Consider the following 27,352-nt stretch of genomic DNA (forward strand, 5'->3'; position numbering starts at 1 on the left):
ACAATAGGTGATCATTTTATTCTAAATGATCACCTAATAAGATTTAGCTCGTTTTGTTAGGAGAGCATTAATATAGCAATCTCACTATATTCAACCATAACCATCAGATACGTAGCACGTAAGCGACAATTGCTAAAAAAACCCTATAAGCATATTCTTCTGTAAGATATATCTTAAGTACCGTACTTATAACCCGTTTCACTGGTATCACCACTACATGTACATCAATACGACGGCTTACTATTTGATGTCAGTAAGTATATCACTAATTTCCACATTTTGTTTGGTTCTTCGGGTTAAACTTTAAGTATTGCTATTTAAGTATTGCTATTAATACATTCATTCATGTACATTTTTTTACTATGATAGAAACTCGTCTTACTCAAATATATCATTATTTTTAATACAGTGCTATAGGCATATGTGGTTATTATAAATTCTTAATATGGCTATGACGTCACAGATAATCTCATATCGAGTAGGTGGGCGTGGATGATGCGTTACGGACGAGCTACTGCAGATGAGTAGAGCATCAAGTTAGATAGAAACCTATGCAATTAATTATATAGGTTTCGTTGAAATAATGCTCGCGGCATTCCAGTGTATTTATTCCTCAATTCAACTTTCTTAAAATAGTCTTCATTTAACAGGAATAACTTGAAATTGCTACCGATGCTCCCGACGTTCCTGAAGGGGTTCCGACGCACCCCGATGGGTCTCTGACGCTCCCCGATGGGTTTCCGACGCTCCCCGATGTGTATCCCCAAAGAGTCTCTCGAAACTCCCCCGAATCTCACCGATGCTCCCCAAAGGGTCACCATCGTTCTTAAATGGTATACAGGTGTCACTTCTTGGAGTGGTCTTTTATTTTCTCCTACGATACTAGAAGGTGGGGGACTGAGTATCGGAATTATTTGCATCAAAGAAGCAAGGGTACCTAACACGAAAAACAAACGAATCATTGTAAAGAAGAACAATAAAAGACAAATGATATTTACGATACATTTGCATCATTACCATCAACAACACGACCGTCATCATACTGTACTAATTTATAGGCTACATATGCATTACAACAATTTTGTATACGTCGCCTTGAATCATAATCATATCATTATCATAATCATGGAATAGTATAATTAGTAATTCAGTTCAATTTATGTGTATTAAATGAACAGCATCAGTCATAGGTCACAATCAGGCAGCTTAATTACATATCGACCAATTGCATTACTCATACTATCAATTAGACTCCGTACAATTCGTTGTTCATTAGTAATTACAGTTGGAAGTGTCAGATTTTAAATTCATACATTCATACATATAAAGCTTGTTCGCACTAGGATGAAACGCATAGACGTAAGCCACAACGCAAGCGAATTGACTAATCACAAGCGACAGTTCGAATAATCCATATCTTTTGATTGGTCAGTTCGCTTGCGTTGCGCTTACATCTTTGCGGGAACCACGCTTTATGCGTACAGAAGTAGGCCTAGTAAAATGAGAGAGGTTACTTGCATAAAGGGTAAAATACAAAAACTCCATTTGTAAGTTATTCTGGTGCAATGAAGAAGACTAAAGTATGTGTTCTTTATGTGGGACCAATCAGTCAAGCAGAGACACCCATCAGTAGCCTATGCGTCCGAAATAATAGGCCTACTATTAAATTGTTCAATATATACTCATATCCAATAATTATAATCCCCTGATAAAATTCTAATAATACACTGATTAAACATAGATTAAACAGTATTAAGATAATGCACTGATGCAGTACTTATGATTACAAACGGATTTGTAGCCGGATTTGTAAATTTCCTGCCCTTTTAGGCATCATCTTTTTTTTGAAAAAATGCCGGCTCATTCTCATAGTGTATCTTGGCAAATGCCATGATTACAGTACATGACATTGACACACAGAGAACCTAACCTTTAAAACAATTCCATGGTAAAGCTGAAACATTATAATTTAGGATGTATCTATAAAGACAAGATGCAATAAAATACAGTTAGGGAGAATTACTGATGAATTGGTTGACGTTTGTAATGTCGTGTGAACGGAGAGTGGGCGACAGCTTCCGATTATATTCACCGATAACATACATCATTCAAACAACAGAGAGGGTGATGTGGGTTTTAATGTAGGCTGTAATGTTTTATTATGCCCTCTATTCTGTAACTTGTATTAACTTGGTGACACTGTTTAAGGTGACAATTGTCTATGGTGACACTCTTGTTGACAGTGACACTCCTGTTTATAGCGTGGTTTCCACTAGCAACGCAAGGACGTAACGCAACGTTTTGACCAATCACAAGCGATGAATTATTCGAACAGTGGCTTGTCATTGGTCAACTCGCTTACGTTGCGCGTACGTCCCTGTGTTGCGTCTCTAGTGGGAACCACGCTTTATGGGTAAAAAAAGCTGTGATAAGGGTGTGGTCCAAGTGTCATCCCGACAGGGTTTGAACTGTATGTATAATTAACTTCAACTAAAAGGCTTCAGTATATCGCCCTCAATATATTGTGAATATTAATCTTCCTTCTCCTACTGTACGTTATTATAGATTCATATTCATTCATAAAATCAACGTCACAACACACACACTGGCGTACTACACACACAGCATATGCTATACACACTACGCTATATACAACTTCTTTTATTCTCTTTGATCTAGTGATACGTGTTTAAGAAACAGTTTAATATTTGAATAAATTTGACGAAAACGAAATAAATTACGATTAAAATGGGATCGTCACGGGCCGCTTCAGTTGATTATGGAATTTTTGAACATTCACCGAGTACGGAGGACTTGCAAGATGCTCTTACGGCACATATACAGTGGGAAGGACTACTTTCGGAGATAGGGGGGACTGCTCTCTTGGCTGGGTAAGTAATTTCATACTTATACGTCATTATCAAAATCATCGTTTGGAAATTTGTCATTGTATGTATGTATGTATCCTATTTTTATGGATTTTTCAAGTCTTCCGAATAAAATGAAATTACACACATTTTAAAATAAATGTCTACATTATAGATTTAATTTCATCATTAAGATCATTCGTCATTGTCATCCTAATCTTCATCATTATCAAATCAGATATTGTGTAAAATTTGCCAATCACTGTGTTTCTTGTCAATAACAGCTTAAGTATTGTTCAGACTGTATAAATTACAATAATTAAAACTCAGACTTAAGACAGACTTAAGTCGTTATTTTTAGATCACACTTTGCATACTGTTGTACATCATGTTCATTACACATTGAGATTGAATGACGTCATCATTGAAAATCGATTCAATTTATGAGAAAATGATTGATGACGGATTTTGTATTTATCCTGAATAACAATTGCGTAGTTTTCAACAAAATATAATAAATACTTCCGATAAATCTATCCATAATTATTAAGTAATTGGTTTAAAGTTTAACGATTACGTCACGAGCACGTAAATATAGAGAAATATACTATACGGCCAGAATATGAACATTATAACTGATAAACTGATAAAATACTTTTATTGCAACGTTAGGTTGAATTATACAAAAATATGTACTTATACTTAAATGAAAATATATCATATCCATCAACAATAAAAATCAAATTACACAAAACATCGAAGAACAGACAAAACAGAAGTCAGGGGAAGATACGACTGTGCAGAGATATTTATGCCTACCACTTGTGAAAGAGACCAAAGTTACAATTAAATTTTTTTGATCGTTCCGTTTTCACTTTTGGAATGCAAAATTCTTTAACTTGTCTTAAATTGTATCTAGATTTAGGCGCTTTTGGCAGAAGGTGATGTAGTCTATGGGAAGGGTTTTTAAGTTTCTGATAGTAATCCTTGCAGAGTCTAGTTCGACGTTCACATAGCACAGGCACTTTTAACATTATTTAAGTTGGGAAGTGGTGGGGTATGAATGGGCAGTTATTGAAACTTTCGACATTTTTCAGATTGAATTATTGTAAGGTGTTACTGATATCACATATAATAGTTTGTTTTTGTTTGAATAAATATTTAAATTCAGTAGCATATATTTTTAAAATAGCGTTGGTTGCCTGATCAAGACATGCCCATCTCAATTATTTTTGGACTGAATTATGAATATAAACTGGACTATGGTGAAAGAATGATGACAAAATCCAATACTATAGTCGTACTGTTAACAGAATCAAATCAAATTAACTTAGATAAAAATAGAATATTTTACATATTCTAAAAATAGCAACGAAATTCCACAAAATCGTCTCCATTTTCGCGTCATTTCTTTAAATCAAACACCTGCCTATTGTACGATTATCAATACGCAGCTAAATCAATCGCACGAGAATAATGCATGACATTTATCCACAGTTGTCGCATGACGTCATTCAACGTTTTATAATATTTTATCGTACATATGAAATGAAACAGAATGCATCAATTACAGTTTGTGAATGTCATTTTAACCATAAAATTAACATGTGAATGTCATTACTAATGTGACTGTCCACTACATTCTCTACATTCGCTAACACCATACTTCTTCTATAATATTGTTCATTATCATATTATAATTCATGTATGATGCCCCCAAACTTTCGAGTAAAAATCAAAGCAAACTGCCTTAAAATACCGTGACATGTTTCGAGAATGCTTACTATACTATTTGATGATGAGAATAGTATTCTCGAAACACGTGACGGTATTATAAGGCAGTTTGCCTGTTCATTAAATGCCTTACGATTTTGATTTTAACATAATATAATTATTTTGAAATTATCATACATTCTCAGATTATGAAATCTTTTTAATAATATTTTTATAATATATCTACATTGTATGCACACGTCACATTTAAAGATGTATTGTTCACTTGAAAAAAATAATTCTTAGCACAACTGTTGTTGAATATGCCATTTTAATGAAACATAATACTTTGACCAAAAATTGGATCGAAAAAAAATGTATTTACCTGAAAAACTGTAATTTAAAGCAAACAAATGTCAAATCGGCTGCCAACCAGTGGGTTTTTGGTTGGATTTAACCATTTATTTTGTTCGGAAGTGATTAACTTTATTAAAACTACAAAATAACATATTCAAAGTCTGATTTAATTAATCTCCATTTTTCATGTTTTTGGGGGACAATACATCTTTAACGATAGTTCGCAGTGTAATCATGGTGAATATTGATGAGATCAATCAGTGTGTTGGGAAGCAACTAATGAGATTCGATTGCCCTTCAGGTGAAAGCCATATAATGTAGGATAGAAAACGTACATGTATATATAATAGAAATTAAACCATCGCCTGTGATTGGTCAACTTACTTGCGTTGTGTGTACGTCTTTAAGTTGCGCGTTCTAGTGGGCGTGATATAACCTTTATCAACTTTTCAACGCACATAACATTTCTTTTAATTTCTAACTTCTGTTTTCGACCTGAAATCTGAGTTTATTATTCGACAATTCCAGATTATTATTACTAATTCATAAATGATTTTATGAGATTATGACGATTGCCAGCACAAATAATCAGGATTGTTATGTTATTAAATTATAGGTCCAATGTGCTTATACTTTTTGTGGTGGATCGTAAATAAAATTGATATTTTTTCTATTAAATGTTACTATATCAAGTTCGTTTAAACTATCATACAATTTAATTTTGAAAACCTATATTCTTACATAATATTATATCTATGTTGTTACTGAAATAAGATCCAGACGATTTCAATAGAAGCTTTGGTAAAAATGTAACACCTCGTAACTGAACTGTTATATTCCGCATCTCATTAATAAATAAGTCATGTAATCGTGTTGTTGTCCCCGGAGGAACATTTTGTATTACTTTTGCTGAGTTGTTTTGTGACGACATCAGACTATACGCGCACCGATTTGTTTATGATTATTTTACGTTTGTGATTAAACTGTTTACATGCAAGTCAGATCATGGATTAAATCTATTCTTTAATCCATGGTCAGATCGACTAAATGGGTACGGACGAGTGCGTATGACGTAAACAGGTACGCACGTACGCGTATAGGCTTAATGGCAATTTACACGTCACAGACGAGCTAGCGGTAACAAAAAATGGTAAGCGGTAACGGCAACAAACATATAGAATATATGTTATTTCTTATGACTATTTATACAAAAACGCGGCGCAGACGGGCGGTTAGGAGGACACCCACTCAGGATAGATATTTTCTGCTTACCGTTTATGTAAATTGGCCTTAAAAGGGTGAAAATGTCGAAACGAGGTTTTTTCATTATAAAATCCAGTCATACCAATTGTAATTACATCTTTATAGGTTTGCTTTTTTTGTGTCTATTAATTCTACTGAACTGGTTTGGTGACGCGTCATTTGTCGACCTTTGACATTTACAAAACCTCACCTTAAAACAATAAATTTAGGATTTTAAAATTCATAATCAGTTGAAAGTGTAGCAATGAGATCCATCTACATTTACATACGTTAGGATTTTCATTTTAGCTTCAGTCATTTTCAAACTATATGATAATATGTAAGTCACGTGATTTATCGAAACCGTCACGGCATTGTGTGTGTGTTAACAAGATCGTCTCTAATAGAAGAGTGACGTCACATGAAGATTAGATGCGGCATTTAAAGATTTTCCAATGAAAAGTATATCCTGTATTGGAATCTTGCATATATTTATGTTTATACCTGTGTACCTATCTGGTGCACTGCTGTTACTCAATTAGCCAGTCTCATAATACAGGTTATTACGTATTTGTAACGCGTACCATAGTCATGGCTGATGACGTATGTGACGCGTATTTGCGTGACGTATGTAACACGCATATTTCATGCGCCGAGTGTAGTGTGTAAGGCGTATACGTGCCATCCATTTGTAATAATCGTTCATGAAACAAATGTCGGTTCACGATAACTATCAATTTATACAGGAGTTCAAAATATTCATTGTATTGTAAAACACATTTTCCTTTACGTTTTGGAAACATACGGGTTTCTTATGTTTTATTAATAATGACTATTTATAATGGTATTCACGACTCACTTTCACACATTTGTTATTTTCCTGCTTCATGTTCTGTAGGTTCAGTCTAGCGTTCTATATATTGGTAATAAAAATAATTCAACTGGACGATTTCCATAGTTATTTTTATTGAAAGTTATTTGTCGCAAAACACTTGAAAAAACACGATTGAAGATTTCTAATTATAATATTGTTCAAAGTACTTCGTTGGGAATTCGTTGCTGCTTTATTGTGACGCCATTCTAGTTATTTGATCAACATCAAATAAACTTAATACATTTTACGTCAAGCGTAAATGCGGCGCCAAGTACGTAATTATATCAAGCGTAAATGCGGCGTCAAGTACGCGATTACTTCAAGCGTAAATATAATGTCAAGAACGCAATCACGTCAAGCGTAAATGCGGTGTCAAGTACGCAATTACGTCAAGCGTAATAGTGGCGTCAAGCATGCAATTAAGTCTAGCTTACATGCGGCGTAAATTCCGAAATTACTTCAAGCGTAAATACGGCGTCTAGCACGCAATTAAGTCGAGCGTACATGCGGCGTCAAGCATGCGATTACTGTCAAGTGTAAATACGGCGTCAATCATATAATTACGCCCAGTGCAAATGTGATATTGAGAATGCGCAGAATGTTCCATACACGTTTAGTGGGAAGTTATTACTCTTTATGAAAAGAACATGTATTTGCTATAACTAATGAATAATACATTATCGACACACATTCTTTATGAATCACTGTAAATCAATATTTGCACGTGAATTATTGAAGAATACATTTTTACGGTTTGATCGTTCATTTCAATATGTCTGGAAATTGTTAATTTTTACGAGACAGAATCTGTCAAGTCTGATTGGGTATTTCTTGATATAGCAAAAAACAATTCTGTTTCTTATTAAACAAGGCAAACTATGCTATTCATTCAGCCGGCAGCTACAGCTCTTCTAAGAATGTTTCCGATCGTGGTTTGCAGAATATTAATTGTTCAGGACAAGGCCTATTAATTTACTTTATACTAGACAAAATATTGATTATTCAATGAATTTATTAACATTCATAACTCGGGTGATGATTATATACAATAAGCATTAAATCAAATTTCAGGCAATAAGGCTTATAAGTACAGTACCGTATACTGTCCACTTTTACCTAATTTTGACTTCTTCTGAATCCTAAAATAAAGCTGTAATACTTTAATTACATGTGTTTTTTCTCGTATTCTAAAAGATTCAAAGTTGCATAGAAAATGGACAGAACTTTTGTATATATAATCTCATGAAAACATAATCCACATGTATTTTAAGAGGCACTATATGTCAACAAATAATTATTAGTCCTCTCTCCATGACGGTTGTCACATAATGCTTTGTATTATTTTTTATTGTATTTATATGTTTTATATGGACAGTTTGTCTGAAATAAAGTTGAATTGAATTGAATTGAATATAGTAGACTTGTATCTTGTACGTGCATCTTGAATTTTTTAATGTAAAGTTTCCAAATGTTATCGGTTTTACAATTAACATACTGTTTATCATTTTGCGAAATTGTTAAAATCTAACCAGTATTCATACATGAGGTTATACCTATCATGATTATTCATACATGATCTAAAAGTATCGTGTAAGGCGAATATTATTCAAAATGTTAGTTAAACACGTATTATTTATGATGAATCGTCTTCATTTGGCTACTAATTTCTTGTCGTGCTTTAGAACTAATAAATCGTTTCGACAGCTGGCTTCAGAATAACTATCTGACATTATCGATCAGTTTCTGCAGCTAAACCTATTCACCCGTGTATGATTATTTCAAAGACATCTTTCTATGTTGTTATTGAGTAGATTGTCAGTTTGTTTAAGGAATGCGTTGTATTTGTATATTACGCGTCATAGTGTCACTCGGGGCGCGTTATCTAACGCATGTTGACGCAGTGTTTGATCTCTATACACAATCTCCAAAGGCAAAAGAAAAACACACAATTTAATTTGTTGACAACATCTTATCAAACTGTAATTAAGACTGTTACATGATTAATTCAATTGGATCAATTTTATTTCAACGACGTTGTTTTTTATTGCGGAAGCCAAATTAATTAACAATAAAATAAGTAATGCCTCCTACGCAAAACTACCTGTTTTCGACAAGAGAAGACGATACTTGTTGGACATTGTTTTGGTGTAGGTTGACAGAAATGAATATCAAATATATTTATCTTCATGAATTTGAATTATAACTTTCCCCACATATACACCTACATAGGCTACTTTCAATAAAAAGCAATTTTGCCAAAACTATACAAAATGACAGTAATCTGTGGAAAACTAATAATATTGGGTAATATTATGACATGACAGATGTATATGCCCAAAACTAATTTGGATTTAGGTGTGGGCTAAATATTAAGTCTTTGAAGACAGATTCAATACAACTAATATGTTATGACATAACCCTCATCCTGTACATTTTGTGCCGCGTCAGCACACTGCCTAACATGTTAAATTCAATTCACATTTAGCAACATCATGTATGTTACAACTACGGTCATGGTGGCTTTATTTTTATGAATTACATTACCATTTTAGTTCATCATTTCTTGTAAATGTTATAATCTCTTATATTTTTACAGTTGCATATTTTTCAACAGAGTTTCCTTATAAGGATGATAACGTTTTAAATGAAATGAAAAATAAAATAAAATTAATCAATAATATGCACAAAAATCACGTAAAGAGTATTTATTTATTATAACATTTTAGAATGATCTTGACGATGATGATTCTCTTTATTCTAGGCAAGATGAATTGTACATCCTTTGGCAGAAATTAAGAAATGATGAACCAGAGTTGTTGGAAACATTTCAAAACTTTCTACGTAAATCAGTCAGAGAAATAAAAAATCTGAACGACAAATGTGATGACGTCGTCAAAAGGTGTGTACAACTGTCTCAACTAATTTACAGAATAGAATATTTTTATAATAATCTTTTATTATTTGTAGATTAAATTTAATGGCGTATAAAAGTCAGACTATCGAGTTTGTAAGGTATAAAAATAAGGATTCTATCTAATTTAATGACAAAATAAAACATAGAAAAGCAGAATCAACAACTGACGTCAGAGACATGCGTCACATATCAAAGAAAGTCTTATTTTCTTTATAAACACACATTATTGAAATCTACGGCATCGTGTGTCAATGTTAGCTTCACATAAACAGTAATTAGGATTTTCAAAAGCCGAGTCTTCTAAATGAATTAGAAGCATATTAATGTCAATTCCGGTTCGTTTATACACAAACAGAAAATACATTTAGATCATTTCCAAATAGAATACAACAAATTGCCCAAAAGTGATAAATTATAACAAATATTATTGATAGCAGATGAGGCTACGATGGCCTGTCATTATCATCCGTATTCTCACGCGGCCGTGACGTCATAATATTAATATTATGTGCGTATTCATCATTCAACATTGTCACAAATAAGATATTGAAATTGAATAATATTGAAACAAAATATGCATAATATAATATTTATACGTCGTTCGTAATACCATGTGCGTTACGCCCTTTTGACGTAATGTGTATGTGCGTTACGCCCTTTTGACGTAATGTGTATGCGCGTTACGCCCTTTTGACGTAATGTGTATGCGCGTTACGCCCTTTTTACGTGATATTTATGTGCGTTATGCCATTTTGACGTAATATGTATGCGCGTTACGCTTTTTGACGTAACATTATGCGCGTGTTCATGCGCTGTTATTATATACGTTTAATGTTGTATATTCGACAATGCACCGAATACGGGTGGTTGTAAATTGTCAATAAATAGTTCAATCGAAATAAATTAATAATAAGAATATTATTCAGATATAAAATAATACAGAATGGATAAAGATTCCCGAATACCAAAACCCAATTGTAAATATATTTTAATTTATTATTATTTCTGATTTGAGATGTTACTAACGCTTTGTGCTCATTGCAGTAAGAACGGCGTGCATACCGATGAGATGCGTAAACTGTACGAAGAAATGGATCATTTACTGATGACAGAACGAGAGTTACTACGACGCAAATACGAAGAAGAGATGCAAGTAGAATTGGACAGACAACTTGAGATGCGAGAGCAGGAAATGCAGGAACTAATTACGCGCAAGAAAGAGGTAAATATAAATAGTGACGTCACATTTCCGCAACGTCATTTCTTAAGTTGCGTCGCTAGTGGGAACCACGCTGTAAGGCTTGGTTACATTATATAAAACACTTCTTTAATATTGTGAATTGTCCTAACCAATCTAATTTTGTCTAATTAATTTGTGTTTCTTCATTTCATTCTTCATTTGGTTTGTTTTTACGGTTTTCTAATTCTTCCCACAAAGCTTTACGGTTTGACTATTTCTCATTTTTCTATTTTCTATTTGTTTAACACGTCATGAATTACATAAATCAAGGTATAATATAGTTTTGTATTATTAAAACAGCTTGAAGTTTCTCTGCGAGAGCTGAATAAAAAGGAAAAAGAAGTTACCCAACAAAATAATCAACTTGAGCAGATGGTATTTGAACTTAGCCGGCACGAGAGTAATATTGTCACACAAAACGAGTTCCTCATCAAAGTAAGAAGAATATAAATGTGCTTTATACTATGTAATGCTATGCAATAAATGTGTGTGCTAAACAACATATTATGTTGATTTTTAAAAATGTATTATGTTATATAAGAAAAAGTAGTCATTTATTATGCGATCTACAATTAAAATGAAAGACAGTAGGCATATTAGTAACCAAGATGGTATCAGTTATTAACACGGCCGCCGGTTGTACAGCACTAATTTAACACCAAATTATTATTATTATATTTTTATGTATATTTTTTGTGTAGGAAAATAGTGCACTCAAAACGAGGCTGGACCAATCATTGGCTGGGCTAAACGAAACACAACAACTGTGCCTTCAATTACAAGATGAAACGGAACGGGAACGAGAATACTTCCAAAGGTAAGCCTACAATAACTTGTCTACCTTTGCGTCAATACGTCGTTACGTTCTAGTGGTGGTTCCCACTAGAACGTAACGCAAGGACGTAAACGCAACGCAAGCGTTTTAACCAATGACAAGCGAAGTTATAGACAGTTAGCAATCACAAGCGAATAAGCCATCGCTTGTGATTGGTCAATTCACTTGCGTTGCGTTACGTCCTTGCGTTGCGTCGCTAGTGGGAACCACGCTTAAGCCTACAATAACTTATTGTACATCTTTGCGTCAATACCTCGTTGCGTTGCGTTACGTTGCGTCGCTAGTGGGAACCAAGCTTAAGCGTACATCTCAGAAAAACAGTGACAGATGAGAGCTGGTATATGGGAGACCAAATGAAATGTCACAGAGGAGTTAACGATTTAAACATGGAGAAACAGAACAGTAATATTAGCATTTACAAAGCACCTTTCCAAACAATTTCAAACAAAGATATCATTCCAATGTATTAACAACTGAAGACAAACACAGAACGTTATCCTAATAAAAACACTTTAACAAATCCTGTCAGATGCACAACTAGATCATTGACTCCACAATGATGAACATAATAACACATGCTTATATTTAGAATGATAATTGTACTAAGTACCAATCCTTGTATTAAGCCTCACCATGCTGATACTGATGTAGATACTGACGGACACACCATCACAACACTCAACTCAATCAATCACTCCAAAACTGCCACACTGTGACGTAACTAACGGTATTAATCTCTGCACTTAAACAGCAATAATACATCATATTTATGAACTATCTATATCAGTACAAGGAAAATGACAAATTGCTGACAAAATGACAATGCTGTGGTATCAGTGGCTGGATCTCAATGGAGATACAACTAAATAAGCAAAACATATACGTACCTACTCTGCTAATATAATATCCCATAATGCCTTTCATTAGCAACTTTATTTCATGACATGGTTATAGATATTATTTTAGTGATTGGAAGTCTATTCTATTTGACATGGTCGATATGTTTTTTTTTTTTATTAATTTAAGGGAATATGAAGAAGTTGTAATAGAACACGAAAACAAACTCAGAGACAGACAACATTTGGAGTTACAACTTGAAAAACTAAGGTAAATGATGTTTGCGAAATTTTTGAAAAATCGCTTTAATACAAACACGTTTTATTATTTATAATGTTAATATCCACGTTTAAACTGTTTCAATGTGTTTCCAAATGTTAAAATAAATCTTTTAATGCGTCATTAAACACAATTGCATCACCCAAAAAACGCGTCGCATGAATATGTCCCACAAATCTTAAAACGTGTCATAACGCATTTGTCATTACACCCATGATTTAATTTTTATTATAAAAATATTGAATTACCAAACGTAATTTTATACTGCTTTAATGCGTTAGTTTTGCTTTCGTTTAATTTCAGAGAAAAATATGAAAGTTTGGTTGAAGACAATTATCATAAAAGGTCGGAACCTAAAAAAGTTGGAGTTATGCAAATGAGCCGAGTCAGCAGTTTTAGTGACTGTGAGTGTGATCAACAGTTACAGGTTAGTTCAGTACTAAGTTCATACTTATTGTCTAATCAAACTGGTATATTAACAGTTACATGTTAGTTCAGTACTAAGTTCATACTTATTGTCTAATCAAACTGGTATATCAACAGTTACAGGTTAGTTCAGTACTAAGTTCATACTTATTGACTAAATCAAACTGGTATATCAACAGTTACATGTTAGTTCCTAATCAAACTGGTATATTAGATCTTGCTGAAACAAAACTTTTTCAAGACATTATACAGAAAAGAGTTTGGTTTGGTTCATAATACGAAATGCAACATTGCGAGATAGTATAATCATATTTGGTGAATAGGTATAGAGTTTAAGATTCTTACTCGTTGAGTATCTTCTTAACTTTTAATCAAATATCTTATTTCATATTTCTGTTTTTTATCTGAAATATTCTTGATTTTGTTCATTTTGAAATATTTGATAAATATTCATGGAATTGAATACCCCTGAAGCGATATCATCCAAAATGATTCCAATCTTCTATGTCTTAGTGAAGGTCGCTAAATGTCGTGCACGATGTGGATATAATATTTCAGAATGATAAATATTTAATGTATTACTGTATATATGAATTTTCGACGGTTAAAGGCGTGATATACCAATTGAATAGCGCAAGTTATGCGTACTGCACGGGTGAACGTTGAGTTGCTATATCGATAGAAACGCGAGTGCGCCCAGACGTAGATGCGTCACAAATGTCTACAACGCGTTTAATTAATTTATAATTAAATTATTAATGAACAGTCTAGACGCATTTCATGTGTTGTAATACTTTTCACATTGGAAATGTGTTATGAAAGAACTCGCAAAAAAAATATATAATTTATGAATTATTTCTTGTATTACGGCAACTTTATGGTCGGAAAATATAGCTTAAAGTTATATATTATAATATGCAATATTGCTTAAGCTCTGTCTACACTATCACACTTTATGTGAAAACAAAATTTGATGTGCCCATAAATGGACAGGATGATGTCATATCACTACCATATTTGGGCACATCATACAATTTTTGTCAAACTAATTTGATAGTGTAGACAGAGCTTTAGTCAGACTGTCGCTTTAATTCGAAATTGTAGGCCTAAACTAAAATCTTCTATTTTTTTCCCTCAAAGTTTCTACAATTGAGGACACCAGATCGATGTTTTAAGATTGTGACGTGTGGAGATTCTGGTGTGGGCAAGTCTAGTTTTCTTCAGCGATTCTGTCACAACACGTTTACACCTAATACTCAAGTTACCATTGGTAAGAATGTTTACTTAAACTTTGAATTGAATAATGACCGGTCAGTATAAGATAATTAAATCATTTACCAGAACATCCTATGATCAAAAAGCACAACCTCTGCATTGTGGGAAGGCTTAGATCAGATTCTGTTGATTGGTAGAATGCTGAAATAGAAACAAATATATACAAATTATGATACCGCTACTTCACATTTTCTCTAAATGTTAACGTTTCCGTCAATTAATTCAACAAAAATATGGTATGGCACGAGGAATAGGACGATTATAAATATAGTATAAATATTCAAACCATGTTAACATACTTCCACAATCCAACATACATCAGCGTTGGTGCAAATTGATATTTTATGATATTGTAGGTTGGTTTTGTGGAAGTTGCTTATATCGTTAATTTCCTGGTGAAATTGTTTCTATTTTTGTTTTTTTGTATGATTTTTATATGGATGTATTATCCGAAATAAAGGAAATGAATAAATTATTGAATAAATACAACTTGATATATTTGTTTACTTTGCACTTGTTTTTTACTTCGTATTTCTTCCAGAAATTGGGTATCACATGAAGTCGTTAGTGTTGGACAATACGGTGGTTTCGTTGCAGATATGGGATACGGCTGGACAAGAAAGGTATGGGTCGTCTGATTGTTGTTTTTAGTGCTTCTTTTTATCGCGATGGACTAATGAAATAGGCCTATAGGATAACAACAGTATATACTTTTAAATAAAACAATATAAATAAACACCCGAACATTAATCGCTTCAAATGTGTCGATGTTTCATTGTCTCTAGTTCGAGTGGGTGTTCGATTAATTAATGTAAAGTGTTTGGCTGTCAATGTAATGGTTTAAATGGAACAATAAGCAATATACCCGATAGTTCCATACCATTGTAAAACACTCATGCGGAGGCAACACTAATTTGGATAGAACACCTTTTGTCGTGTTTCATTATCTACTTACATAGATGTTGAATATTAGTTACAGCCTTAAGATATATAGTATATCCAGCACAAAGTGATATCGATCGAATTTCACTTACATACAATTACGTCAAGTTTGTATTTAGGTGTAAAATGAGCGACGTGTTTTGTCATTCTTAGTAATCTGTGTAAAATAAGCATATTGATTAGTGCGACCTATTTGCATTAGTAATTCCATTTGCAGAAATTGACCTAGGCCTATTTCCATTGTTTATTAAAGAAACGTTTTAACACCTGACAATATGATATCAAATAAGGTACAACCTTTTAAAGGTAAACTTGTACAGTAGAAAAATAAGATTGTTTTCAACGTATTTCTAGAAGCTAAAATCATTATCCATACAGCCTATACATCTAAATCGGTTTCGTAGTTTTAAGCCTGTTTTCCATTTGGTGAATTTATCCGCGTGAATCAAGCGCCTTGGCTAATGCGCATGTATATTTTTGATCTACTTTTTGTAACGTGAAAATTGCGGAGCCAATCAGAACTAAGTATTCGTTACGAATAATTACTACTCGCATTTTGATTGAACGACGATAACACGCAGAAATAAACATACTTTACGCATTCTTACAAACCAACCTGCTGCGTAAAAAAAAGTAGCTGTGTAATAGTTATTATTAACGATTGATTATTAGTTTAGTTTAGACATGAAGTATAATTAAACATTGATTTATTTAATGTTCAATGATTTCCTTGGGTAGAAATGTTTTCTCTTAAGGGAAGAAGAAAGTACGAGTAATTTTAAGTTCAAACGCCCGAGTCTATTTTGAAATAGCAGAATGGAATTAAGCTTGTTATCGCTTTCACATTAAGAGTGATTGATTTAAATAAAGTTTCACGATATTACGTGAGCTAAATTGAAAACTTGGCAAAACACGTACAAGCAATAGATAAATAGCATAATACGCAGTTCATTCAATTTCAGCAAATTCAGAATTAATGCTCAGATTTGGTTAAACTTTTCTGAATTCTATGTTTAACAGTACATAGGTTCATCATTTGTACGCGCGCGTGCAAAAACCGTACCATCATTATCATCGCACGCGTCATATCGACTTCTGTACATTCACTAGTTATTTTTATGTTGTAGGTTTCGTAGTATACCACACGCCTACTTCCGCAAAGCAGATGGCGTGCTGCTTCTGTACGACATAGCTTGTATCAAGTCATTCATGAACGTGAAGGGATGGATTGCGCACATACGGGTAAGCTACGTCTGCAACTAACACTTTGTTTGCACTTGGACGCAACACAATGACGTCAGCGCGCGCCAATCACGACACGATGGATCATCTGAACTGTCACTTGTGATTGGTCAACCCACTTGAGTTGTGCCTATGTCGAAGTGGGAACCATTGTGGTACTAGGACGCAGAGACGATGGGAACATACTGTGCAATTCTTTGCCAGCCAGCCATAAACGTGAACTTGTTTTAGAATTTAATAGCTGTAAATAAATCAAGACTAATATGATTATGTTGACTATACCACCTGTATGTAATTTATGATAGTATGAGCGTACGTAAACTGTTATCCGCTCTGCTGCTATAAATAGTTTATACATCTTTTTATCTACATTGATTTCTTCCTCAACGTTCACTATTTATTTTGGTTAAACTTTGTTTAATGAGGTGACTCAAAACAGCCGAGGCTGACATGCATGAGGCCCTCAGCACAATGTTACCGAGAACTGCGACGTATATATTATTATTTGTAATATTATCTACTCTTCTTCATCGTTTTCACAGGAGGTTGACGAGAACGCGACGTTGTATATATTATTATTTGTTATATTATCTATTCTTCTTCATCGTTTTCACAGGAGGTTGACGAGAACGCCATACTCATGATAGTTGGTAATAAAGACGATTTAGCATCCAACTTTCGCGACGTGGAAACTGAAGTTGCTATGAAAATGGCAGAGGTAAGAATCTCACTTCTGTTAGGTTACTTGGGCGTGCCCACACGAATTTACTCCACATGTAGTAACTGTCCATATTCTATAGGAAACAGATCTTTATTTGAAGAAATATATAAATCATCATTATCGATAAAAACGGAATTCAGACGCGGCTATCCTTTATGCAAATTGCACATACACATTATCGGCATCGACACAGCAATGTGATGATGGATTATGTTCCGTCGATTGTGCTAGGACTTCGGGGAAGCATGTCAGCCTGAATACATTATGCTGTTCCGTCGATTGTGCTAGGACTTCGGGGAAGCTGCATGTCAGCTTGAATACATTATGTACTTATCGTATTTGACTTAACATTAAAGCATTAAAAGCTTTTATTTTAATATTTTTCCGAGTTTCTTTCTATTCACCAACATTCAAAATAAGGTCACAGTTCACATCCATGCAGTCGTTAAAAAACATTTCCTCTCAATTTGAAACTTTACTGTAAAAAACATACAAAGTAGAAATATTTCACTTCGGTAATTTTTGAAAAAAACAGCTTTGAGAGAGCTCGACTGGATCTTAATTAAGATATACTATATTTTATAATTATTTTGTGAATATTCGATATTCAGTTGATTTCACCACGAATGCCAATATAACAGGAATATTTACCCGTGGGCATAAAAAAACGGTTTAATTTATAAGCGTGGGATTACATTGCATTATTATTCATGTGCCAAGACATCTCCTTTCTCACATCCCAATCACAAACTGGAATTAAGCTATAATACAGTTTTTTCTGATAACATTTGGTGACATTCTAGGATTTCATTCAAACCGAATAACATTTTTATTATTTTATAACCATTATATAAATACATTTTTTTGTGATATTGCTATCACATTTTTATGAAAATGAATCAACGGTTTTTATTTTCACTATTTAGTCAAATGTGTCTCCTCAATATATTAATTGTATATTATTACTTATGTAGGAAAATGATGGCTTGTTTATTGAGGCGAGTGCTAAAACAGGCAACAATATATTTGAGGCGTTTGGTAAACTAGCAAGGTAAATCAAACATTTATAACTCTTTATTATTAGTATTTATTCAATAAGAATGGTTATGATAAACATGATTATGATTTTAATAATTACAATGATTGAAGACAGTAATTATAATGATGGGTGTAAAAATGATAATGATTAACATGATACGATGAACTTTATACATGAACATACTCAGTTCACGCAGACGAATTAAATAATGCATTAATGACGTAAAGAACCGTCTGGAAATGACGTCACTAATGTCTAAAATGTTATAGCTTTTAAGCATGGCTTGATACATAATACATTTCAGAGAGATTCAACGACGAGAAGATGATAATGTGAGTCGTGTATACACGTCAGTTGTGGACCTGAATCAAGAACTACCGTACATTAAGAAGTCAAGATGTTGCAAGAACTGATCACCTTACGGTTAGCCTACGCAAATGTTACGTATATCAATTACAACCAATTGGTGTGGAACGTGTATATTACAACATTGAGCGAGATTGGCAATTCACGCGTCATGCATATTCAATGAGGTAGATGACTCTAATAATGAATAATTCATGAGTTATTCATCGCCTGCCTACGAAAATAATATACACCAACGGGCATTACGTCATTATCACCCTCTCACACTTTGGCATCGACATCTCCAATCATCACCAAATAAAATTACATCATAACAAATACTAAATGTTGACGTTTTCCATGTTTTAAATTCTAACGGTTCGTGTTTTTTCGGAAATTATATTTGCTTGGGTTCTGTGAACGCACAGTGTACTGAACTGAGCTTTTGGGCGATGACAGCACAACAGCCAATCATAATGCGATTTTTGGTCTTAAAAAGCAATCAAAATAAAATGACGACACACGCTCTCGATATTGAGACCGAGCGTTATTTTTAGTCAAAAAACGTAAGGTGTTTTGTGTTTGTAACCTATTGGTCAAGATGGTCAAGTCAAGTCAAGTCAAACTGAAAAGGTACATTTTTGTGATAAATCATATTGTACTAAATTGTTTTAAAAAGCCATTTTGACATACGTAATTAAACTGGCGCATACATTTTAGGAAGATTCCGGAGCAGAATGTCACAAATAAAATTTGGTGTCAGTGTTTCCCACAAATAAAACGGTGCAAATGCGTCGACATTGGTTGTGTCAACGATTAAAATGACGTCATCTTACCAGTCGACTGAGGTCCATTCAGGACTACTTGTTTTTATAGTAGAAACATTAGTTTATAAGAACAAAAACAAATATTTAGAAAACTTAATAGAAATACCTTGAAAACCATGAAAACGAGTAAACTAAGTAGTCTAAATGTGATCTATTACAGATGTTCGCTTTTAAACGAGTAAACTAAGTAGTCTAAATGTGATCTATTACAGATGTTCGCTTTTAAACTGATTATTAATTATTCCCATTCATTATGAGCTTTTACTATTTATTGGAAGGCAATAAATTTGTGATGAAGAACTTTAACTTAAAGCATTACAATATGCAGATGAGCATAGTTTATTGGTATACGTAACCATAACAATGTAAATGATTTCTAATTAAGATTGGATTGTGCAATACAAGTATTTATTAAGAGTGTGTTTTAATGAATTGAGGAGACCAACTTTTTCCGGGTCAGTGGGTAGAAAGACCTTCTCTTTTATTCTTGTATAAATGAATAGAGTAAAATCAAGTTCAGCTGGGAAATAACTATGCTGATATTCTAGCATTGGTATTTAACACAATGAGTTGCCGTCAATAATACGGGGTTAAAGTACGCTATGTCCATTAGATCTAGGCACTAGGTAGCAAGATCATATCGCTGTTAGACACTAGGTAGCAAGATCATATCGCTGTTAGACACACCGTAAAGCTTGGTTCCCACTAGGACGCAACGCAAGGACGTAGACGCAACGCAAACTAGTTGACCAATGACAAGCGGCAGTCGAATAAATCTATCGCTTGTGATTGGTCAAATTCCTTACATTGCGTTACGTTGTTGTGTTGCGTCTCTAGTGGGAACCAAGCATTAGAGTGTCCAGTGTTGGACAGGTAGAATATGACAGCTAGGAAGTACGGGGGAAGAATAACAATATTCCGAGATAAAGGTTTAACTTCCATCGACTTTAGTTAAGGTAAACGTATTTCAAATGAATACAGCCTGCCAGATATTCGGCAACGCTAAAATAACGTATACAAAAAAACAACAATGTTTACCTAGCTTCAGGAGATTGCATTCATCTCGATCAAACTGGTCATCTATCACGTCATTGGAGTACTTAGTGCTACGTTGAAACGGGCATTCCTTTCAACGAAAACAAATGATGATGGTGGTTATGGGTTGGTACCGTCCCTCGTGACGGAGGGTTCGCGGACTAGTCCATTATTAGGAGAGGTGTCAATCAATGTTTAAAAAATCTGTATCTTAGTTCTTCCGGTAGCATATCGCCTACACATACATTATATTGTCGGATTATCAGGTTTAAGCGAGGAAGGAAAGGTAAACTAAATGTAGAAAATTACTCTAAGCATATTTAATACTGATATTACGAAATATATGGTTTGGTTTATCGATTAGTCGGTACTTTTGCAGAACAAAGTATGTTAAAAACAACATTATACTGCCCCCTACCATGTTTATGTATCGTTGTTGTTCGATTAATGTGTTTCAACAAATAACATTCTAATCTCCATTCCTCATGGCATGATATAAACTGTATAATTTATTCATCATTTTCTAGCCTATATACTATATTTAATGAAACAAAAGATTCAAAATGTACTAGAGTATAATATAAAATAGAATGCATGTTTGTATGTAATATTTATGTGTTGTAACATTAAACGTCTACATTATCTATGTTATTCTGAGTTTATTTAAGTTTGTGCTTATATCAACAAAGCGATATCATTTGGAACAAAATTATAAATATCTAGTTATCGCTCGCAACCGAAATTGTGTGACGATATAGAGGGCGCTTCATCGATAATGCATCTCATTGTGTCGTCATCGTAAACATGCGGCTTACAAACACAACAAAATACCACATACATGTGTCTGTCGCAACGAATGTTTATTATTTATACAAAAGAGTCAAGATAGGCGAGTCTTAAATATAAAGAAAGAAACTTTGTTCTCTGTAACCTACAGTATTGTCAAAAATACAACCAGAATTGTGTGACGATAAAGAGGGCGCTCTTTATCTACTATACCAATATGGCTCTTTACTATACCAGAGCCATTATGGCTGTGTATTATACATAATTTCACCTTCTATACTCCATTAAATATATTCCAGAAGGCTCTTTTATTAATTCAAAGTCGTTAAAATCCACTCACAGCGGGCAAGAAATATGGACAGCCCTAGACCCAGTGACGTAGACAAACCTGTTGCTTCGTCTGTGGATTACGCGACAAGTGACTTGTCGTTTTCAGGACGAGAGACGGACGGAGACCTAACGCGTCGTGCATTCCTCTTCTTGTTGCTAAAGTATATTGATTTTATATATTGTAACATTTGTTTATGATCTTGCCCAAGGAACAACAAACCTGTGCTGATCCGGGGACTTCAGGGGAGTAAACAAATGTGAACAGTCTAATTTGTAATAACATTATTAGGAGTATTTGTATGCTATGGTCCATATCACGTGTTAATATTATTTTGAAAGATAGACTGTTTATTCAACCTCATATATATCATTGACTTCTACCCCTCCTATAGCCCCAATCAGACCCTCTTCGTCCCCGTCTTCCTCCTCGTCCGTAATTTTCTTCAATTTTTCCATGGTAACCATGTAGCTAAGATCCGTAAATGTTTGTTCCTCGCCGTCGTCGATGACTTTGGCGGGTCCTTGTGATACGCGATCGGAATCCATGGATCGACGATGGAATGCCACGACTACAGGTTCGCTGGTACCGGTTACGAATGTTGCTCGGTCCGAGTCTTCCTCTTCGGTCGTTGTTCGCCGCTTTCGTCTGCAATTTTAATTTTAAGGAATGAGTAATCCTGCTAACAAACAAACAAACACACGCGATCGACTGCATATAGCCCCTTGGCGGAGGTAAGTCCACATAACACAAAGCATATATCATTTATAACATGTTTTCTAAATTTGACAGGGCCGGGCTACGATTTACTGTGTGCACACTAACCAGTGGAAGGCAATTATAAAGGAGGGCAATGTTACCACTGATCTAGTCCTTCCTTCTGTATAGAAGACTAATCAATCCCAGTAATAACGACATACATAAACCAAACTGGAACTTAACCATACCTGTCGTATACATTATATACACACAAGCGTAAAGTACAGAGCCTTACCTCTTGTAAATGTATCCAAGAACGCCTGCTACGGCACAGATCATGCCTACAAATAGTAGGGAAATCCACCAACGACCACTCACTGAATTCTGGAAAAAATATAACATACGTAACATGTCTTATTACTACTGTATTATTGTTTTGTTTTTCATTGATAATTTAATACATATGTGACAATATGTATGTTCTTGATATATTAGTACGGTGGCTCATAATGTAACATAGAAGTGGAAATCTCGTGATATATTAGTACGGTGGCCCATATGTAACACAGCAATACCACCGTACTTAATAATGCTTACAGAAGTTATAGAAATAAACAAGGAATCCTTGACTTACCTCATCATTCAATTGATCTCGTAGCCTAATTGCAGCGCCACCACACGTCTTCCCAGACCAGCCATTAATACAGGTACACGACCAGTGGTTATCAGTCTCAATACATTGTCCTCCGTTTTGACACGGAGCTGACGCACAACTATGTAACTTAACATCACAATCTTTACCAGCCCAACCCGGTAGGCATGTACATTTATATGATGCACCTTCGTTGATAGCGTGACAGGATAAGCTGTTTACACACGGAGATTTAATACATGGATCCATTAATAGATTACATTGATGTCCACCCCAACCGTATGGACACACGCATGTGTAATGATTACGACCGTGGTCACATGTACCATTATTTAAACAAGGTTCACTAAGACATTCGTTAAAGTCATGGTCACAATTTGGCCCTTCCCATCCCTGTCCACAAATCTTTTGACCGGTGACCTTGTTACAAGTGTAGTGACCACGTTCATCTGACCTCGGTACGCAATGCTTTATACAATTTTTGCCATAGTAATTGGCTTTGCAACCAACTCGATATTTGATTTCCATTCTGAAAGAAAACAAAATATCATTACCAAAATATTGTTTCATGCAAAAGTACATCTTTTCACATATGCCTATGTGATCAATTCCTTAAATCTCTAGCGCGCAATGCGCACGACGCAGATCTTGCACACAACACGTGTCCTTCAAGCGTGCGATTTCCCACTACCACCGGCAAAAATCTTTCATACTTACACAGATCTCGCACCCTGTATCCTTCTAGCGTGCCAAACATTATCCAATGAGAACTTAATATTTTCATAATATTTATCCACTAAATCATGTCCAGATGTTGAATCTACGTCATAGACGACTCCTTTAAGTCGCATTCCTCCCTGTATCACGTGACAAATAAACAAATAACAAAATAATGAATTGAAAAAATCGATATAAACTTTACACGTATGATGGTAATATCAGGGTTAGCTTTGCGTCAGGGTGTTGGTCGGATGTTTTGCCCTACTCTGCATAAGCAAGCTCTCAATGCACTGCACATTATTACCCCAGTCATTTTTTGGATCAAACACGTATGGAAACATACTCCCATAATGCAGCTAGTAATCAGCGCAAAGTTGTGTCTTGATCTAACCGGGTTCCCATTTATACACCTGGGTGGAGAGAGGCAAATGTAAGTAAAGCGTCTTGTCTAAGGATGCGGCGAGAGTTGGATATTCGAACTCAGGATCAGTAATCCAACGTCCAGCACACTGCGCCACACACCCTCACATAGACCTGATGGGTACATTTCGCCGTGTCAGAGTATAAAACAAAAACTCGTTAAAATATTTAGAGGTATTATCATTGATTTGAATAATAAAATTATTAATTGGCATGTCATACCTGCCATGACGTCAGCGTAAACGACATCGGGTTACTGATCCTGTACGGAAGAATAGGTGGAAAGTAGAAGTGATCGTTTCCATCGTAAATCTGAGCTGTGTCGATTTGACCAATAGAACATTTATTTAAATCCTTTGACCTATAAAAAAAATTGAAAGAAAAAAATTAATTAAAATAATTAAAGAAATAAAAGTTTGATTAATATCGGTGTTGTTTACCGAATGGTACCCAACCTTTCGGTTTGAGTGGCAGCTGCGTCATTAGAGGTGCAGCGATGGTATCGATACTATTTCATTTTCGCATCTCCTCCTCTCCGACGACCTCATTATATGCCCCCTTGACGTGTCATAATTGTCAATACTGATCTAGGATGTAACCAATTAGATGCGTCATCATCGTCATGGTTGCCTGACTGAACTTAGAGTACGCGATGATTCAAATGATTAAATCAACATCCCGGTAAAATAACAAAAAATAAAAGTTAAATATTCATCGTTATACCGATATTATTATTATATTAATTTATAAGAATTCGCCGAATTTTTAAAAATCTTTTAAGATTTATGTGTTTAAAAACACATAACCCTGATAATAATGTCCAGTAAAGTAACTTGGTAATTGTGATGATAATGATGAACTTGCTTACGTAATGATAATGACGTATGCCTACGTACGTTCCCATCTAAGTAGACTGCATTATGAACCTGTTACTTGTGATAATGAAAATGACGTCATGCCTAAAGTACGTTCCCATATTCCAATCCTAGGCTCGAAACATGTCGTATTAATATACTTATATTGAGGCAGTTTTAACTTGATTTTTATTTTGATTTAAACATTATGAACCGTTACTTGTGATAATGATAATGACGTCATGCCTATTTACGCTACAATTATGTCCATCCAAGTCTACATTACGAACGCCGTGTTACGTGTGATAATGACGTCATGCCTATTTACGCTACAATTATGTCCATCCAAGTAGGCTACATTACGAACGTCGTATTACGTGTGATAATGATAATGACGTCATGCCTACTTACGATCCAATATGTCCATCTAAGCAAATAACAAACTTGTTATCACAATCATTGGAACAAGAGAAACTCCTAATATGGTCGCAACAACTACCATCGTAATCTTTGCTTTCTGGATTTGAATAATGGTGTAATTTGAATTGAAGTTCAATCTCACTTGATACGTCATCAAACACCTGTATGTAAATTAAACGTGAAATTACAATATTTCGATATTAATTACGTCATCAAATGATGCTTTTCCCCTAGTGATTCAATTTAGGAAGTAGACGTCAAGTTCTTAATGTTAATATGGTTGTCGATAACATAATAATGTTAATGTTTTACAGTTAAATTAGGTACCTTTTAATTAAATAAAATATTTTATTTGAAATTTATAAATACATATTTGGCGTACTGCTAATGTTCGGTAATTTATTAAAATCCAAACGCTTCCTATGATTCATGAACGTGACGTCATTTCCGATCTTTTTATAGTTTCAAAATGTTGCTTATCGGAACAATGTCAACTAATGAAGGACATTAAACATGGGGATACATGAACATGTTGCTCTCACATCGTCACGGTCATGGGAAGCAATCAATCTATTTAATTATAATTGTGTTAATAATGATAATTTTTGATTAATATGTACATTTTATATCAAATTACTATATTAGTAGTATATTTATTATGTTTATTTACATACGTATTGGGGCCTAATGTCCAATGGTGTACCGTGGATACCACCGGTGGTAACGCAGTTACATTTGATTGGACAGTTGACAGTTTGCGCGTCACTGCGCGCGTTCACGTCACTTGTTGGATTAATTTACTTACGAGCCGGGTTAAACATACGTCCCTTATCTTACTAAAGCTAAAAATGTTTCAATCTTAAGTCTGCAATATCAAACACCAATTCGTTATCTATTACAGTAAGAAACTATTGATGACAAGACTTATGTATCTAAAAACATAAAACAACATTAAAAAGTACATACCTGAGAAAATAAACATACTAAGACGAAGATCTGATTGATTGTTGGATAAAACATCTTGTGGATAATGTGAAAGATAATGTGAAGACTTCCCGCGGCCTGACCCGAACTGTGTGTGCTTCCCGGCGGCGCCTCCCGCGTATAAATAATGGTACTTCTCTCTTACTGATACCAGTACCCTCTGACGCATGCCCCGTGCAAACCAGAAAGGATATGTTGCCAAGATACAAGCGCGATTATGTAGATTTTAACAAACTTTCATGGTCTGTTATATATGAACTCTTTCAAAATGAGTCACAAAGTTAGTCATTGAAAAAAAATAGTAGCACGTGGGTTGTGGGGAAGTGAGATTGAGGGAAGTGCAATTATCCACAGCGACAGGTGATCACTTTGGACGCTTTGGACATAATAGGCATAGCTACTTCTGTTTTCAAAATGAAACGGATTATAGTGATAGATAATTATCACATTTTTATTACAGGTACACAAGTAATACAATA

The 27,352-nt window shown here is 34.4% G+C and overlaps 2 protein-coding genes across 2 annotated transcripts; one reads left to right on the plus strand and one right to left on the minus strand.

Annotated features, from left to right (window-relative positions):
• The first annotated feature begins 2,587 nt into the window (after positions 1 to 2,587).
• LOC144848173 (uncharacterized) lies at positions 2,588 to 20,080 on the plus strand. The gene is made up of 13 exons (XM_078704877.1): positions 2,588 to 2,891; positions 9,815 to 9,952; positions 11,012 to 11,189; positions 11,508 to 11,642; positions 11,909 to 12,024; positions 13,069 to 13,149; positions 13,462 to 13,585; positions 14,725 to 14,854; positions 15,401 to 15,482; positions 16,929 to 17,043; positions 17,660 to 17,761; positions 18,739 to 18,815; positions 19,108 to 20,080. Exons 1-13 carry the CDS (start codon positions 2,749 to 2,751, stop codon positions 19,214 to 19,216), a joined length of 1,530 nt encoding a protein of 509 aa, XP_078561003.1. The 5' UTR covers positions 2,588 to 2,748; the 3' UTR covers positions 19,217 to 20,080.
• A 1,783-nt stretch (positions 20,081 to 21,863) lies between these two features.
• LOC144848174 (uncharacterized) lies at positions 21,864 to 27,286 on the minus strand. The gene is made up of 7 exons (XM_078704878.1): positions 26,856 to 27,286; positions 25,881 to 26,050; positions 24,838 to 24,976; positions 24,193 to 24,332; positions 23,458 to 24,004; positions 23,119 to 23,207; positions 21,864 to 22,772 (listed from the first exon to the last, which is right to left on the minus strand). The coding sequence occupies exons 1-7, from the start codon at positions 26,907 to 26,909 to the stop codon at positions 22,475 to 22,477; spliced, it is 1,437 nt and encodes a 478-aa protein (XP_078561004.1). The 5' UTR covers positions 26,910 to 27,286; the 3' UTR covers positions 21,864 to 22,474.
• Between the last annotated feature and the right edge of the window lie 66 nt (positions 27,287 to 27,352).

Source organism: Antedon bifida, chromosome 7 (genome assembly GCF_963402885.1).
Source record: "Antedon bifida chromosome 7, ecAntBifi1.1, whole genome shotgun sequence".
Classification (NCBI taxonomy): Eukaryota; Metazoa; Echinodermata; class Crinoidea; order Comatulida; family Antedonidae; genus Antedon; species Antedon bifida.

Excerpts from the sequence above, each read along its gene's own strand:
- LOC144848174 (XM_078704878.1), bottom strand. The coding sequence starts at position 26,909 with ATGTTTTATCCAACAATCAATCAGATCTTCGTCTTAGTATGTTTATTT. Across the intron at positions 24,333-24,837 it reads TTACGCTGACGTCATGGCAG|GGAGGAATGCGACTTAAAGG; the intron begins GTATGACATGCC and ends CACGTGATACAG. Across the intron at positions 23,208-23,457 it reads GAGATCAATTGAATGATGAG|AATTCAGTGAGTGGTCGTTG; the intron begins GTAAGTCAAGGA and ends TATTTTTTCCAG.
- LOC144848173 (XM_078704877.1), top strand. The coding sequence starts at position 2,749 with ATGGGATCGTCACGGGCCGCTTCAGTTGATTATGGAATTTTTGAACAT. Across the intron at positions 14,855-15,400 it reads TAATACTCAAGTTACCATTG|AAATTGGGTATCACATGAAG; the intron begins GTAAGAATGTTT and ends TATTTCTTCCAG. Across the intron at positions 15,483-16,928 it reads GATACGGCTGGACAAGAAAG|GTTTCGTAGTATACCACACG; the intron begins GTATGGGTCGTC and ends TTTATGTTGTAG.